This window comes from Lissotriton helveticus, chromosome 12, assembly GCF_964261635.1.
Source record: "Lissotriton helveticus chromosome 12, aLisHel1.1, whole genome shotgun sequence".
In the NCBI taxonomy this organism is placed as follows: domain Eukaryota; kingdom Metazoa; phylum Chordata; class Amphibia; order Caudata; family Salamandridae; genus Lissotriton; species Lissotriton helveticus.
The window spans coordinates 646,485,856-646,503,371 of record NC_136073.1 but is presented as its reverse complement, the minus strand read 5'-3'; the positions used below and the strand labels follow the sequence as shown (position 1 = coordinate 646,503,371).

The following is a 17,516-nucleotide window of genomic DNA, read 5'->3' as shown; positions in this document are numbered from 1 at the left end:
AAAATCTGCCCATCAATGGCTAGCTCCAAAAAGCGTTTCTCATATGCAGCCTGCCCCATTTTCAGAAGAACCTTGCTGAAGAGAAGAAGAGTTTCGGAGCCACAGAACATAGCATGTATTATTTGGATTCTGCAGACAGCATTGGCTGTTCAAGCACCTTCGATGCTTTACACTTTACAGCCAAGAACAAACTAGCACCTTTAGTGGAAGGATGTTAAGGATACATAATGTACAGGGATAAGGCTATCATCTTCTGAATCATCCTTTTCAGTGCACCTGAAATCTAGGTTGGGCTTATCGAGAGCGTCCAGATGTGATGTAAAGAGTTATTCCAGGCATGTGAATCTCCAGGTAGAGGGTTTGAAAGAGTTTGGCCATCAAACAAAGCATTTACATTCTCTCTAGGCAACAAAAGGATTTCCTCCAATTTCAAGGACCGAGGAAGTTCTAAGAGCGATGCCAGAGACAATGTGGAAAGCAGCACTGATGCAAGTCACACCAGAGTACTAACTGAAGGTGGCTTTCCCAGAAGCGGCATCAAGGCTGGAGCTGGTGGAACTGGAGTTATTGATCTGAAAAGACCAGGCTATCCTGGCAAACTGCCTCAATTGGAGACATATCAGTATATGGAGAAGGAAACTCCAATTGAAGATTTTTACGACCCGGTATTGACTCTGAGGAAGAGGCCGGTATTGGGGAACTGAACCACAGACTCTCCAAACGGTACCAGGCGCACACACATTTTTCAATGTTAAATTGGACTTTTCCTGTCTGTGGTGTTTTTCATGCTTGTTGGGAAGGTTCTTATCATAGGATGGCCAAGCGACTCTTCTATTACAATTGAGAAAAAAATGTACATTGTGTATTTTCTGTTAAAAACGCATGTAAGTTATTAACACAAAGCCGGGCTTCTTGTCTTCTTTGAAAAAATGGACTGATGAACGGTCTTGTGTTGAGTTATTTTGCTTCACTACTGCTTCTGTACCATTTTCTAGTCTTAGAGCCTAGCATTGTCTCCCAGTGCAGAGCTTGCACAAATCGCACTAATAAACAGCTAAGAAAATAGGAATCCAAGTTAGAGCCTGTGTCCTGGTGTGTGTTGAGTTTCACAGTACATGATCATGAGTCATTCGATAAACACTCAAGACCGAAACAAAAAATGAAGAAAACTCAGCAGCAGGACATCAATATCATCTTCAACGCATGCTGCAAACAGGAGAGTGCTCAGTAGCCACTGACTACTCAAGAAGGCATAAAAAATATTTCAATATAGAGACCTCTTTTTCTGTCAGAAAGGTCTTACTCCCCTGTGTTACAGCACAATATTATTGAAATGCTCCCTTCCATGAAAATGAAAAGTCTCTGCCTGTAGACTTCTACTAGTGGGTTCCTCCTTATTGCAAATTCTCCCACTTCCAAAACTGAGGAACAATCTTCAACCTAGAAAACCAGCACTGCAGGGAAGTACCCACTGTAGGCAAATAAAAAACAAAGGGGGGGGGTAAGAGAAATTATAAGTTCACACGTACCGTGTACCTGGCCTTCCATACTGGCACCTGGCAGGAAAGGATGTTCAAGTACTTCCGAGGTTGCCGTGAATCCCAGAACTTACATGAAAAAACGGAGAGAGAATGGAAGTGTTAAATGTAGAAATTAAATTCCTTAACAACATCATTATCTGGGCAAGAACTGCCAGACTGCAATGCCTGGGTCAATGATTAAAGTGATCTACGGACATATGTAGGTAATGTCCATTTTGCGATTCTCAAATAGCGGTTTTTAAGGAATCGCTATTTGAGAATTGCAAAATGGAATGTAGGTAATAAATTGCAATTTTTTAGCGAATCTCTAAAATTCCTTAATTGCGATTAGCAAATTGCGAATCGCAATTAAGGAATGAGTGTCCCATTCATTCCTATGGGCCAAGAGGCCCATAGGAATGAATGGGGATACATTCTCAAATTGCGATTTTCTATGAGAAAATCGCAATTTGAGAATCGCAATTCCAAGGGTGCCAGGGTGTCCATACCATCTACTTGGAGTAGGTGGTATTTTGCGATTCCTTAAGCCAAAATCGCAATTTGCGAGGCACCCCTACATAGCATTTAAGGAATCGCAAAATTGCGATTCCTTAAATGCTTGAGCAAAATAAGGAATCGCAATTTGTGCGATTCCCTACTTTGCTATGTGGCCCATACATACCAAAACGCCGTTTGCGATTCGCAAACGGCTTCCTACATATGCTCCCTAGTCCTTTCATTTTGTTTCTAGTTGGGAAATCCACCACACAGCAGCACATTAGGACTAAAGGACCCAGCTAAAAATGTAAGCGTGAGGTGATTATCACATGCAGAGAATCAGAATAAGGTGGGATGGAAGGTAAAGGGCAGATTTTAAATAATGTATTTATGATTATTTCTCTAAAGAAATCTTATACAAGTATGGGCAATGCCAATGAGAGTGGCCCAGCTGACTGAAATATATATTGTCTGATGGTTAACTGTACAGTTCAAGCTGGAGTATGCTACAAGAAAACCATAAATGTTGCCTTCATTAAGAACATAATAACTAGAAGCATATGGAACGAAAAAAGAAAACATACCCCCTATAACATTATATCTGGTATTTACAGGGTTTAGAAACTGCATTATTATAGTAGACTGGTTATTAAACATTGGTCCGCAGACCCCTGGGGATCCGCAAAAGGTATTTACAGGGTCGGCAACTGCTTTGAAAATTAAACGCAAAATGTATTCACAGGGTCTGCAACTGCTTAGAAAATGTAATTAAATATTAGCAGATCATTCCAATGAATATACACAAAAAAAAAATGAAAACTTTCAAATGCTCTGTAATTGTGAAGGAATTTTAATTAGCAAACTTAAAATAAATTAAGTCATCATAATCTTGATTCAAGGAAGCAACGCAACAACAGCAAATATAATCTAGTATGACCCACTGGTATCCATAATTGAAGCAGCACTGGTATGCACCCACAAAAAGAGAGCATACACAGGAATCAAAAAAGACAAACTGATATGTTAGAGTCTAGGCATTTGGCTTCGTCTTTTAGAAATAAAACTACCCATCGACAAAGCTCCACTCTTACTCATACATTTAAAGTTTTGATTGTTGGATTTTTTTGTTTGCGATTTGAATAAATTATTTCATAATTTCTGCATTTGTTTGATTTATAATTGTTTCTGTGTTTTTGTATACTATTTTGAGGTTCAATTCATAGGAATTGCTTAGATGTAGATCTCTGACTCCCAATAATGATTCAGTTGGGGTACAAGATGTCCCGGACTATCTCTGGTAGAAGACGCTACTTGTGGACAGCAAGATAAAGCCAGCTCCAACTGTTGTCTCACAAATTCAGAGATCCCACTAAATGATTGTCAGTAATCCATATGCTTTGGCGGTTTGCCCAAGACCACATTCTCAATTTTTTCAGACAAAGGAGATGAGAACCTACTCCCCCTGGTTTGTTTATGTACTGCATCGCTGTTGTCTTGTACATCAAGATCTGGATGAACAAACCTTGGATAGAGGGGCGAATTACCTTGACCACCAGACAAATCGTCCACAGTTCTAACAGGTTGATATGAAGAGCTTGTCTTCAGGAGACCAGAGCCTCTAATTTCCAGATCCTCCAAATGAGCTCCCCACCCTAAGGTGGAGGCATCAAACATAGTTATGGTTGGAGTGGGAGTGCAGGCCATTCTGAAACTCAGTTTTAGCCTTTTTCACCCACCCAACCCCTTCTGCTGCAGTGCTGGGGGAGATTATAACGGAATCCAACCGGCCTCGTCTGTACTGTAGCCACTGCTGCAAAGGCATCACTGCAGGGCCCTCATGTGCTAAAGTGCAAGTGTGACCAGGAGAATGCAGGAAAACAGCAGTAATTTCAGAACAGGAATCTGTGCATTCTGTTGGAAGGATCGCACCTCCTCCTGAATATAAGCAATTCTCGGCGGTGGAAGAAAGGTGTGACGAAGATTGGTGCCCAGCACTGACTTCATGAACTGGAGATGTTGTGAGGCCTCAGGGAGGACATGGACTATGGATGAATGCAGATGACCTGACACCACTTCGAGTGGTCTGGCTTTGATCAACCAGTCGTCCAGATATGGGAAAAATGGAATGTCCGACATTCTAATATGGGCCTTAATCACAGCCACCACTTTCATGAAAACTCGCAGTGCCGATATCAATCCAAATGAGAGCACAGCAAACTGGTAGTGCAGAGAACCCACCATAAAGCTCTAATACTTTCAATGTGACAGCAGGATTGGGAGATAGAAATACAGAATATGGGAATAATCATCGCCCAATGCATGTAAATTTATAGAAGCAATCCGGAGGGAGATACCTGTAGGGATGACTCCAAGGGCAGTGAGGGGTACCTATAGCAAGGTGGTGTGTAGGTGTGATTGGATGGCGGTAACTGAATACATTGGTTTTGTGTTATTTCCTATAGTGAATGGATGCAGCAATTGCCTTCCCTTATGTACCTTAATATGTAATTCATACCTTGATAAAAGTGGTGAGTGGCTCTGATACTATTGCAATGTACCTTGGTGATGATATGCTTTGTTGTATGTTGTCATGGAACTATAAAATGACAGGTTTTTTAAACATTTTTAGGAGCAGAGTCCAATCCAAAAACAATGTGGATCCTGTTCCTCTATTCTACTATCCCAAGCAGTATTTTTGCGTCCCTGAGTGATCTCTTTTGTGATGCAACTTCGGGTATTAGCGGCGCCCGAGGTGCTGGCACCATCGGTTATGACGAGGCAAGACTTGTAGAAGGAGGATGCAGCCTATTGCATCTGAGAACCTGATCAAAGTGCGAACGAGCCAGTGTCAGTTCAGATACAATAGAACCAAACGATGTTGGATCCTAGGGCATAAACGTTGGGAAGTCGTGCTGTGCAGTGGGGCCAGAAAGGAGTGCTGACTGGTGAAGATCGAATACATGGCATTGAGTAATGTCATGGGTCCAAGAGTGGTGTCCGGAACTCAGGAATGGTGGGTGTCGGGAACTTCTGATGAGAAGGCCCTGCGCCGAAGGGTCTGGGAAGGATGGAGGTGGCTCTAGGGTTGGGTCTAGTGGAGTCAACGAAGCGATGTTGCACGGAGTAGGATCAACTGGCTCCTTGACAACCAGATCAAATGTGACGATGGTCATGTGGAGCGAGGCTTGGAGCGACGTCAACTGTATTTCTCATCCCTGGCCTAATAGATGAAGAGCTTCACCTCACACTCTTTAATGGCCTTTGGATTCATGTTCCTACAAGAATCACTGGACCAGGAATCATGATCTGAACCTTGGCACCAGAGACAGATTCAAAAGGGAACCATAATGGACATCCATCCCTCGCAATCCCTACAGGCCTTAAAGCAGGATCTATTAGGCAAAGACATGGCACTTCAAAGTAACATCTGAGAAAACTCAATACTCTCTGAGAAAGCAAGCTTCAATCTCTCTTCAATGCATAGAAAAAAGGGAACATTGTTACTCCAGGCTGGGTGCTATATGGCTTTTGTGATGTCATCTGACGCCACTTGAGATGTCAATACCAAGTCAGCACCCCCTATGGGTGATGTGAGAGTTTTGAAGTATTCAACAGAAAGATTGTTATTGCAGGTAAGTGTCTTTTTATTTTTAACCTTTTGACTTCTGTGGTCCCCCACTGAATCATTACTGGAAGACAAGGTTCATCATCTAAGCAATTTCTGATTGAACTTTAAAATAATATACAAAAATACAGAAACAAGTATACATCAAAAAAATACTGAAATTATTGAATAATATATTTAAATCACAAACAAAAAAAAATATGCCAGCATCAAAACTCTAATTTTAAGGGGAAGTTTGCATTCGAGGAAACTCAGCTGGATGCCTTTCCAGATGCAGAGGTATTATTAATTAATTAATGGAAAACGTTCAAGATGATCCATTGGGATTATTTAGGGGAGGTTATGCGTAGGATGGCACTGGGCGAGAGGTGGTGCATGAGCTTGAATGGACCGGTGCATATGTGAAATATTTTAAATATACAGGGGAATGCAACAGGGCTTGTTGGTAATTGAACCGTATGCTAGCATAATGACGTCTGAGGGGCGGGGAAAAGGTATCTGCCTGTGGGAAGGAAAATAGCTCTCTACATACACGGATGATAACAAACCAGCTGTATCTGTGAGAGGACAGAACAAAGATACAGTGGACAGTCATAGTTCTGGGCAATAAGGGAGGGTTGTCCGAGCTATGCATGAACTGGAGATAGATGTGTGCCTTCAAGTGGCGGCAACCTACCAGGCGCAGCAGCCGGTCATAGGCACAGCTGGTAAATGCTGGGAGCCTAGGGTGTTTCGTTACCTCGGAGTCAGAGTTTACCACACAAATGAGGACATCAGGGAGGGTAACCTTGGGAGTGCCCTAGAAGCCCGAGGGGAAGTGTAGCATTTTGGCATACTCTGTAACTACCCATAAAGGTAAGAATAGCACAGGTGAAAATTATAGTTATGTCACAGGTAGTATAGTACTTTGCTAACCTCCAGGTTTGGATCCAACAGAATTGGTTCCACTCCCTCAACACACTACTCATAGAGTTGATATGGGACGGGAAGCAAAATAGAGTGGACTTGAGCATACTGTAGCAACCACCATTTGAGGGTGGCCTAGGGGAATCAACCTGCAACCTATATTACCTTGCGGCACAGTTGAAGTGGCTGGCCCGTTTGCGGCAGAAGGTTGGACTCTGGGATGGACACAGGGAGGGAGCCTGCATAGTGCTGCTCCTGGGAGCAAGGTTACGCACCCTGAAGAAGCCGCGACTGCTGACCATGGCCCTCAGGTGCTCAGAAACTGTGAAATCAAATGATCGGCGGGTGCACATTGTACGCACCGGCAATACCACTGTTAGGAACCCCACTACTAGAGGGGGCTTCTTCACTGCTCAGTAAATGGAGGAGTGGATGGTGTCAGAGCAGAGGGCACTGGGGGACTGCTATGCAGACTGTGCCGTTCATGGCCTGAATAACTTCGCAGAGAAATATAACTTCCCAGACGTGCAGTTTCTGGTTTACAGGGCACAGACATGAGCAGTGCGCCAAATTTATGGAAGGCTTGACCCAGCCTCCAACACACAACTGCTTTCAAACATTATTCAAACAATATTAACCTTTGAGGGCAGTCACCACCTCATTTCTTAGTTATATAGGACAATGGTTGCCAGGACCCTGGATGGGTTGCCAGGAGCACGAGCCCAATGGGAGGCCATAATAGGCAGACAATTTGTGGGGAAGGAAAGGGAGTTGGATGCTGGAGTACACCCACAGGAGTCTTCAGGAACACATGCTCTAAACACACACATTTAACTACTTGCAAACAACCTACCTCATATTCCACCGGCTAAATGTTATGCACCCCACACCACGAACATGAGCTGCCTCAGATGCAACTTGACAGATGCAGACTTTGACCACATGGTCTGGAACTGCTCAGTATGGAAATTCCCAGTAATTACAAGCTTCTAGGGACTGGTGATGGCCAACTTGAAGGGAACGCTGTATCCAAGGGCTTACTTACTGTGGAGATCTGTCTCCTTGGTCTATTTATGAGGCAGGCAATTAAGAAGGCTGAAAGATTCCTGGACCTAGCGCTAGGCTTAGCCTACAGGGACACTACCAGATACTGGAAAACACCAGATGGCCCACCACATAGTGGAAGACAGATGTAGTGAACTGGGTGGGGGCCAAAGAGACAGAACTGTGACAGGAAGATTACAGAGGGACGTGCATGAAACCCCGGTCGGATCAGAGGCAAGAAGTGGTAGCCAGCTTCACTGATATAGGGGAGAATAGGACTTGATGGCAATGATCTCCGGGGAGGGTGCTCAAAAGTATACTGACCATGGGAAGGCTAACTTGAAGAACAGCCTACACAAGGGGCAATCAAAAAGTAGGGAGTGGGGCTAAACCTGCCTACTACCTCCCAGCGGCTGCATTTCTTACCTTGTGACACTCATGAGGGACAGATATCCCATGGTTAGGACTCGTTTGAGATAGATTTTGGGTTTATTTGTTTATGCTGTACGACCTGAGAGTCACTGTTGCAATCGAAGACAGCGACATACGGTGGTACTGTACTATTGAAGAACGTCATGTTGAGAAACTGTTGTATGTTCATGAAAAATGCACAATAAAAATATTAATAATGAAAATCCTTTTAAGGGAAGACTGCGGCTTTGTCAATATGTATTTTTTTTCTAAAACACAAAGCGATAGGACTAGCTGGCATAGTATGTAGCTATTCATCAAATTATTTGGATTACGAGGAGCGTGGCCTAGTGATCTAACATGGTGGACGCATGTTAGACGAGCTCCCGTGGTAGTCTGGAATCGAGTAGTGAGCAATCGGACCCTGGGATAGATCGAGATCGCGGTGAACGGTGCAGCTGAGGAGTACTCTGATCCTGGAGGCCTAGAGCGGGGCTGTGAGGCGGGGCAAAGGTGGCGCCAGCGGAAGCTGTTGACAATGGGCTCAGGCTGTGCCAACATACCCAGAGGCCGCTGGACTAAGTAGGGCGGAGAATCTGCTCACCAGGACTGACGAGGAACCTGAGCAGGGCCAGCGGAGTCATCCATGTTGAGGAGCTAACCCCGGTGAGGCAGCTGTGACTGTCTGTGTGCTTCTCCCGCCTCCCCTTACCTCTGGTCTTGTGATGGCGGGTGGGTCAAGCCACGGAGGGGGTGGGGGGGGCTAGTGCTGGGTGTTCCAGGGGCTAGCTCTGCAGGCGGAACTTGCAGGGATCCAGACGGATCCCAGCGGGACTCCAGGGGCTACCACGAGGTCGGGTCTGAGGTTTGGGATTTGGACTGCGTGGCCTTGTCTCTTGGTGGCTGCGATACCGGGGTCTGCAGCTCAGTGGTTTCTGCGGGTGCTGAGGGGACGCTATATGCTCTGAAGGGCTCCGGCCCATAGATATTCTGAGGTGGAACCGACGTGAGAGGACGCAGTGGTCCGGATTTGGGGCTGGATTGCCTCTGCTGGATGGAAATTATATTTTGTGGGGCCGATGGAGAGCGGAGCCGACCGTAGAGGCAGCAGGAGAGGTGCACTGCTTTTGTGTAAATAAATTCAAGGACGACACAACAAGATGTAGATTATCTACTCAAAAATTGCGTACTGCATGGCTGTGGGCGACCCGAGGGAAGCTGCTGCAGGCACTGCAGTGTGGTGGGGTCTGGACTGGAATACTTGGTCCCTGCCTTAATCATCGCTCTTCCTCTGATGTGTGATAAGGCCTTGGAGCCACGGGGGATGCAGGATCTGGTGCAGTGGTAACTCGTGCTGCTCAGGAGATCAAGAACATGTGATTGTGAGGACTGGGAGCCACCCACTAGGGGGGTTAGTGGTGCAATGGTCCAAAGAAGCGGCCAGACTAGCACTTGGTGCGGTTTGTGGGCAAGAGGGACCCGCCCGGGCCTCCCATCCCAAGAGCCCCCCCTCCCCCCCGGATACAGGACGGGCTTGTCACCAACACCTGTGGCAGTGAAGGGCAGCATTCCATGGACCGAGTGGGCGCTGTTTCGTGCTGGTGGCCGGTCTGGGGGGGGCTTTGATCTGCCATTTTGTGAGCTTGGTGACCGGAACTGCACAATGAGAGACAAGGTGGTCTGAGGCTCTGCCAAGCAGAGCTCCCTAAATCGTTATGCTGGAACAAGAGCTCCAACAATGGATCAGGGAAGTGCACAGGGTGGCCTTCCGGACAATGCCACGCTCATGGCGGCTATCACGCAATCCAGAGCTGCTCTAGAAGAAAAGATCGGAGAGATGGGGTCTGACGATATGCTCCTGCGACAGGATCTATGGAATGCTGTTGAGCGCATCACCGAGGCGGAGACTAGGGTCTCGGGGGTGGAGGACTCGGTCGTCACCTTGCAAAAAAAAGTTGCATTCTTGGGAAAGATTATCAGGGGCCTGGCTTTGAGGGTGGAGGACTCGGAAGGTAGGGCCAGGAGGAACAACCTCCGCTTTGTTGGATTCCCTGAAGGATGTGAAGGTGGGGACATGGAGCGGCTCCTCTCTGGATGGCGTGCGGGCTGGCTCCCAACGGACTCGTTGTCCAGCTGCTTCGTAGTGGAAAGGGCATACAGGGCCCTGATGCAGAGGCCTCTTCCTGGAGCTCGACCGCGGCCAGTCATTGCGAAGATATTAAATTACCACGACAGGGATACGATCCTGAAGCAATCCAGAGTTAAGGAGCCCTTGCTGAGAATACTCGCATCCTCATATTCCCGGACTATACTAGACTGGTCCAAAAGAAGAGGCAGTCATTTCTGGCAGCCAAGGCCCGATTGCGCGAGCTGACACTCCTGTACGCATTGCTGTATCCCGCTAAGCTGAGAGTGGTATACCAATCCCAGACCCTATTTTGTGAGTCGCCGGGGAATGTTTTCCAGTGGACGGATGAGACTGCGGGGATTCGACAACGTACGCCGCCTAGGCTGGAATCGGATTCCTCATCAAGTGAGGCCTCTTGCAGGCTGCCTAAGACCAAATCCAAAGGGACTAGGAGGTTGAGATTCCGACGCCACTCCAAATCCTGCAGTGATCACAGCAGATCTACCTCTGCCCCCCCCCCCCATCCCCGGCAGGGGTCTTTGGCATCATAGATACCCCACATTTCTCCGCGATGGGAGACTGCGGGAGATATGAAGCTGAACTGGCAAAATGTGGGCAGGAGCTAGTACCTCTGTATGACTCTTGGTAGCTCAGGGGACACCTGTTGAAGATGGGCAAGTTGCTGGGGAACCATTGGGGGGAGACGGCAGGAGGCTTCCGTTGGGGCCTTCTAGCCACTCCCAACCGGACAGATACTTCAGTTATTTATAGGGTGGGGGGGAAGGTGAAAGTTGGGGTACCACCGTTATTTTGTTTGCACTGCGTCACTGCCACACCCGGACACAATTCGTACGCTGCCGCGGTTTTAAAATTTTTTTTTATTTATCTTTTTATTTGGTTTTCATTAATACAATGAATAACATACCCGAGTGATGCAGTGTTACATGGTCTATTATATTGCAATGCTGCACATCAAATACTGTAAGGCGAGATACAAATAGTAACAGTGAGTGCTTAATCGGGGTGAATAGCTGGTGTATCAGTTGTCGTGGTGAGGATGTCTCTATGTTCCAATAGGAATGCAGGAAGAGGTGCCTAGAAGTCTTTCGGGCGAGACCTGGTGGGGAGTTCTTCCTCATAAGTTCTTAAGGTGTCTCTGCAATATACCATTTCTGGGTGGTCGGGCGAAGTTTACTGTCCCAGTGCATAGACACTCTACGCTTCGCCATTAGCAGTGCGAACACCAGCAGTTTCCTCTTGGCAGGCGGTATCTTGTGCAGGAGACCCAGCTGTGCGGAGCTGTCCCACCCGCATTGCGTGACCTCGCGTGAAATTGACACTACCTGTTGTTCCCAGTACACAGTGCCATGCTAAGTGTACAAAATCAGCGTTGTGTGTCCCACATCTACGGCAGGCAGAGTCCTCACTGAGGCCCTGTTGATAAAGTTTCAGGGGTGTGTGGTAGGCTTGGTACAAATATTTAAGGTGGATAATACGTAAGTTTCCATTTGGGGTCAGAATTTCAGTGAGTTTACCGCAGTTTTTCCAGTGGTCATCGGTTAGAGGTGTGTCTAGTAGCCGGTTTCACCGTTCTAGTGGCCTAGTTTTAGTTTTCGCTAATTCGGTTTGCATTGCCCGGTATAGTTTGGCCACTAAGCTTTTGCCGGTAGGTTCAGCAATTACCATTTGTAGCGGGACCAAGGTTGGGGGATCTGCAGGGAAGTTCGGTAAAGGGCTTTAATGGCTGCCCTCAGTCTATCGTAGGTGAAGCGGAATAGTAATGTTTGGTTGCTAATGTAGTGCAGGTCCGAGGGCTCTACAAACTGTCCTACGTATAAATCGCCCAGTGTGCTAATGCCTACATTGCGTAGCATGGTTATGCTGCCTTTGTCTTGGGTCACTGACAGTGTAGGGTGATTAGTGAGAGGCATAGCTGGTGCGTACAGCTGCATCTTCCCCGCTAGGTGACCCAGTCTACCCCAGGCCTCTACAGTGGCCTGTACTTGGTTGATTTCTGTGCGAGGTATCTCCCTGCGCTTGGAGGGTAGAATGTGGGGCAGTGGTATAGGGTGGGTATCCCCTTCTTCCAAGGCCAGGTGTGGCAGGTATTTCACCGGATGATACCAGTAGTGTGCGTAACGTGCTTGGGAGCATAAATAGTAAAGTTTGACGTTCGGAGCGGCAAACCCTCCCTGGTCATACGGTAGTGATAGTGCTCCCCATCCTATTCAAGCCTGCTTCCCCGCCCAGACCATTGTGATGATACGAGTTTGTGTTGTTTTAAAAAAGTGGTTGGGCAGGGGGAGAGGATTGTTATTAAAAAGATAAAAAAATATGGGCAGAACAGCCATTTTAACTATTGCGATTCTGTCCGCTAGTGTTTAGTCCATCTGTCCACTTGTGTTTCAAGCTTGTCCATTGCCCTGCCGTAGTTTATTCTTACAACTTCTGCTGGGTACCTTTGGATCCATATTCCCAGGTATTTCACTGGGTCAGTTTGCCACTCCAGTGGGAAGTCCAGCGTGCATGGTTGTGTCATCTCCGTCAGGGGGATCACAGTGGATTTGCTCCAGTTGATTTGAAGCCCTGAGAACCTGCCAAACCGAATATATTCCTGCAGCAGCCTCAATAAATTGTGCTTTGAGTCCTTCACATAGAGCACCATGTCGTCCGACTAGAGGGATATGCCTATGGGACGTTGGTAGAATTTGAGTACTGTGTCCACATGCCTCTGCCGTATTTTACAGGCGAGAGGTTCTAGCACTATGGCGAAGAGTAACGGAGAGAGCGGGCAGCCCAGTCTCGTTCCTCTCCTGATATATACTGGATCTGACACTTGCCCATTTACCTTAATCTTGACCACCCGGTTAGTGTAGAGGAGCTTTATCCAGTTAGGGAATATGCCGGGCAACCTCGTTCTCTGCATTATCGTGAAAAGATAACCCCACTCCACCGTGTCGAAGGTTTTGGCCGCATCTAGTAGGACGGCTGCCACCTCCAGTTTCGGGTGTAGCACATGTAGAAGCGCAAAGATGGTGCGTATGTTATGGGAAGTCGATTATTCCGGCACAAACCCTGATTGGTCCAGCAGGATAACGTTTGGCATTAGTGGCGTCAGTCTGGTGGCAATTAGTTTAGCCAGTATTTTGGCATCTGTGTTAATGAGGGATAGTGGGCGATATGATTCCCATCTGTCCTGTGCTTTGTCGGGCCTGGGTAGCGTTATAGTAAGTGCTTCTCGTAGGGTGAAGGGGAGGATTTGTTTCTCATAGGCGCCTGCACACATGGCTATGAGATGTGGGCATAGCAGTTCGCTATATGATTTGCAGAACTCATTGGCGAGTCGGTCCGGACCTGGGGCTTTCCCGTTCGGTAATGATTTAATGGCCGCTTGGAGTTCTGGAATAGTAATCAGCTGGTCCAAATACTCATGTTCACCCTCCGACAGCCATGCAAGAGCAATACCCTCCAAATATTCCAAAAACAGTCCCCTGTCCGTTGACCCTGCCGATGTGCACATATTGCTGTATGCTGCCATGAATACTGAGGATATGCCTGCATTGTCAAAGTGTGTCACCCCACTGTCATCTATAAGATGTGTTACAGTGTGTTGTGTGCATCTAGCGCATCTTTTCTAGGCTAGAGAATGACCCGACCGGCCGCTTTCACCATATGCCCATGTCGTTTGTCTCTTCGTTAGATATTTAAGTTTGTCGTCTGCAAAGTCATTATACAGTGTGGTTTGCTCCCTGATTCGTTCTAGCACTTCCACGCTATGTGTGTTTTCGTATTCTGCCTACAGTGTTTTAATTGTTTACTCTATGCTGTGTAGTTTACTGCGTATGTCTTTCAGGATCCCCAAGCTAGTCCCTATGCATTTCCCACGGATGGTGCCCTTGAAAGCCTCCCACACTATGCCTGGGTCATCGACCGACCCCACGTATAACTAAGTATTCCTCAATTGCTCCCCGTATGGTGTCACTGTATACTGGGTCTAGTAGGGACTTTGCGTTGAAGTGCCATATATATTGTGGCGGTGTGTAGGTGGGGATGTCTAACGCCAACAGCACCGGTTTGTGGACGAAGAGCGTGCTAGGGAGACGACTGACACCTGTTACCCCAAGTCAAAGCAAGCCAATAGTCGAGTGTACAGACGATGTGTATGTGCCCTCTCTATCGTTTGGGTGGGGAATGCGCCATGTGTCCATGAGGTTGAGTTCTTCCATGCAGTTCAGCACCTCCCTGGCAGCCTGTTTGTGTTGTTTAGTATCATTAGACGACCTGTCCAGTTCTGCATTGAGTGCTACATTCAAGTCCCCTCCCCAAATAAGGTCTGTGTATGATAAGTCTCTTGGCTTGTTACGAATGATGAGGTAAAACTCGGGTTCGTCTGTGTTAGGGCCGTAGGGGTTTATCAGCCCTATGAGGGTGCCTCGTAATATGCCCGTTAGGGCAACATATCTACCCTGGTCATCCCTAATCACCTGGTCTAGATGGAATTGTACACCTTCCTTTATCAAGATAAGGACTCCCCGCGAGTAAGTGGAGTATGATGATGCAGCTGTCAGCTCCAACCTATGGCCTTATCGGTGTTTGAGATGAGGTATGTCTCCTGGAACATTGCTATCTCTATGTGGTGTCTGTTAAGAAATGCCAGCACAACACACTTTCGTAGGATTATTCAATCCTCTTACATTCCAAGTTAAATATTTTAGTTATCTACAACCGCTTTGCTCACCCATTTCGTAGCAATGAAGGAATAAATATGCAACATAAGATTAGCGTTTTCAACGACACATTTGCTGCATGGCTCATAAAAGTAATAACTTTGACATACAAGGTGAACAACGGCCCCCCCCGCCCACTCCTGCATCCTAATCATGCTGGAGAAGTTCCGTAGTACTTGGAGAAGTTTGGGGTTTACCCACTGCAGGGCACGCCAGAGACCCATTTATCACCCCAGTTGATACGGGGGAGAGGTGGGGGAAGGGGGGGGGGGGCTTGGGTCCGTGAGCACAACATGTCAGTTACTGCCAGTTAGTTGTTGTGCAGGCCTCTGGGAGTGTCTAGGGCGAGCAGTTACTAGGGCATCCTTTGTGTTGTTAAGCAACTCCTCCATTCTGGGCTGCTCATGCGCTTCCGTACATTGTCGAATAGCATCAGCCATCATCTTCGTGTTGCCTGCCTGACTTATCGCCTTTCAGTATTGAGTCGACTTAGACCACGGCTGCCTTTGGTGTGTTAAAGTTCTTGTCCTTGCCGTTATATGTAATCTTCAGACATGCTGGGTACAGCATTGCATACCTTATTTCCGCTTTCTGTAGCCTGTTTTTCACTTGTTGGTATTCACGTCTGGCCGTTTGTACTACCATGGTGAAGTTGGGGAAGAAAAGCAAAGTGTTTCCTTGATAAGTGATGGCCCCTTTTTCTCTTGCTAAGCATAGGATTGTGTCGCAGTCTCTAGTTTAATAGCAGCGCCACGATTGGACGCGGCAGTGCGCCTGGTGGTGCTCAAGGAGCTAGGGTATGGTGTGCGCGTTCGATGATCAGCATGGGGGATAGTTCTTCGCGGCCAAAAATATCCTTCAACAGTGTCTCGATCTATTATTCCATACGCCCCATGTTCATCGATTCCGACAGCTCTGTAATGCGCACGTTATTGCGCCGAGACCACGCTTCTATCAACTCATTTTTTGCTTGGATCAGGGCCATCACTTTCTCCATGTTGAGGCTTTTGCTCTGTAGTTCTTGCATTGTGTCTTCAGTAGATGAGACACGGGTTTCCACTCCCGTGAGCCTGTTTGCGTGCTGGTCCAGTTTGGTCGACATGTGATCCATGCTAAGATTGAGGTGACCGATTTTGCCGTCAATTTATAACAAACTTTGTTAAACATCCGCAAGTGTGGCAGCAAGAGTGCAGGGTCGTGCCTGTATTCTCCATGGTCGGCGCAGTTTCACTCACAGCATGGGTTACTTTCCTGGATTCAAATGTGAGCTTTGATTGGGCTTTGTCCGTCCTCCCCATTGGACCTGTGCTCCGTTGTCACTAGTTTATTGTCTATACTGGGCCTCGGTTGTATTGAGGTGCTAGGTTGTGGCTATGTTTGCCTTGGGGGCTTGGTCCACAACTCTACCGGCTGTCGCCATCACCGGGCGCCCGCCGCGGCCGCGACCCGTGTTCTATAGCGTAGGAGCGGCAATGCGTAGGTCGCCTCTGCACCCGTGCGGTGATACCTTGATGTATATGGACATGATCTGTGTGATGGCCTAGGCTGGCGCGAGTCTTTGTCAACCCCAGCAATGCAGCGCCCCAGTGTTCCTATTGAAGGAAGATCTTCCAGCGACGACCCCCACGCTTGCCGTCCTCTGCGACCTTTGCTGGCCCCCCCAAACCACCCAGCAACGTGCAGTGCCGATCGTCTCCCTCACCCCAACTGCGGCCCACGTAAGCGAGAGAATGTGCGCAGGTGTGTGTACCACAGTTTAGCAGCATCCAGTAATTTCCTGTGGGTCTTGCTCCTGCTGTGGTTTCAAGGCCCTAGCCTGCGTGAGTGTTCAGGGCTGTAGCACTGACACAATTGTCGTGGTGAATGCCGCCACCATCAGTCACCTATTGGGCCTGTTGTGCTGGCGCCTCCGGGCCCCTGGCCGCCAATTTTGCATTGTCAGTCCGCTGATGTGCTCTCAGAATTGTACCCCGTAACGAGGGCTGCTGCCGGCCCATGCAGCCCGGAAGGCGACAGCAAGGCCCAGGGTACGCAACCTCCGGACAGCTTCCCCGGTGTGTTGCGAGTGTCTCGCAGTGCCTCCGGGCCGCCACTGCGATCTACATGGTCGCAGAGCCCCGCCGGGGGGGGGCACACACCCACAGTCCGTGGACACTCTGCTCACTGTGTGTGTGTGTCCCGGCGGGTCAGGAGGCCCAGTCTACGCTTGCTGGCAGACCGCCGCCGGCCAAGCCCACAGGGGCAACAGGAGCACGCCTCACCGCTGAAACGTGCTGTGGACTGCAGCCTCCACTCCCAGGATGAGAGGTAGACGTGGATGGCAGTAGCGATCACCAGCACGTCACCCCCAGCTGCGCCAGGCTTTGTGTGGGTCTGCAGCATCTGTCTTCTAGAGCCCACGTTAGTGCTGCAGCAGTCGCCGTTGCTGGCTGTCTGGATCCCCACTCGTTATGTCGTCACAGCATGGCAGGCGACATTTTCCAGACCGCGCCAGGGATGATGCACTGTACAGAGACATTATAAGCACTGTGCTGATCTCCTCCGGGGCCGGCGGCGTTGTTCTATGTATAGTGTCCGGTTTTGCGTTGTTTGTCTGGCGGGTACTCAGGATGAAGAAGGATGGTGTGCTCACGGCTGGCCGAGCTGCACCAAGGTGC

At 48.1% G+C, this 17,516-nt stretch overlaps 1 protein-coding gene across 1 annotated transcript in view; it reads right to left on the bottom strand.

The window, feature by feature from the left end:
• Positions 1–17,516, bottom strand: part of WDR59 (WD repeat domain 59) — an 885,758-nt gene that overhangs the window by 647,703 nt on the left and 220,539 nt on the right. The window contains exon 9 of the mRNA XM_078670030.1: positions 1,530–1,607. Within this exon, the coding sequence (XP_078526156.1) occupies positions 1,530–1,607 (78 nt within the window). The remainder of the gene's footprint in view (positions 1–1,529; positions 1,608–17,516) is intronic.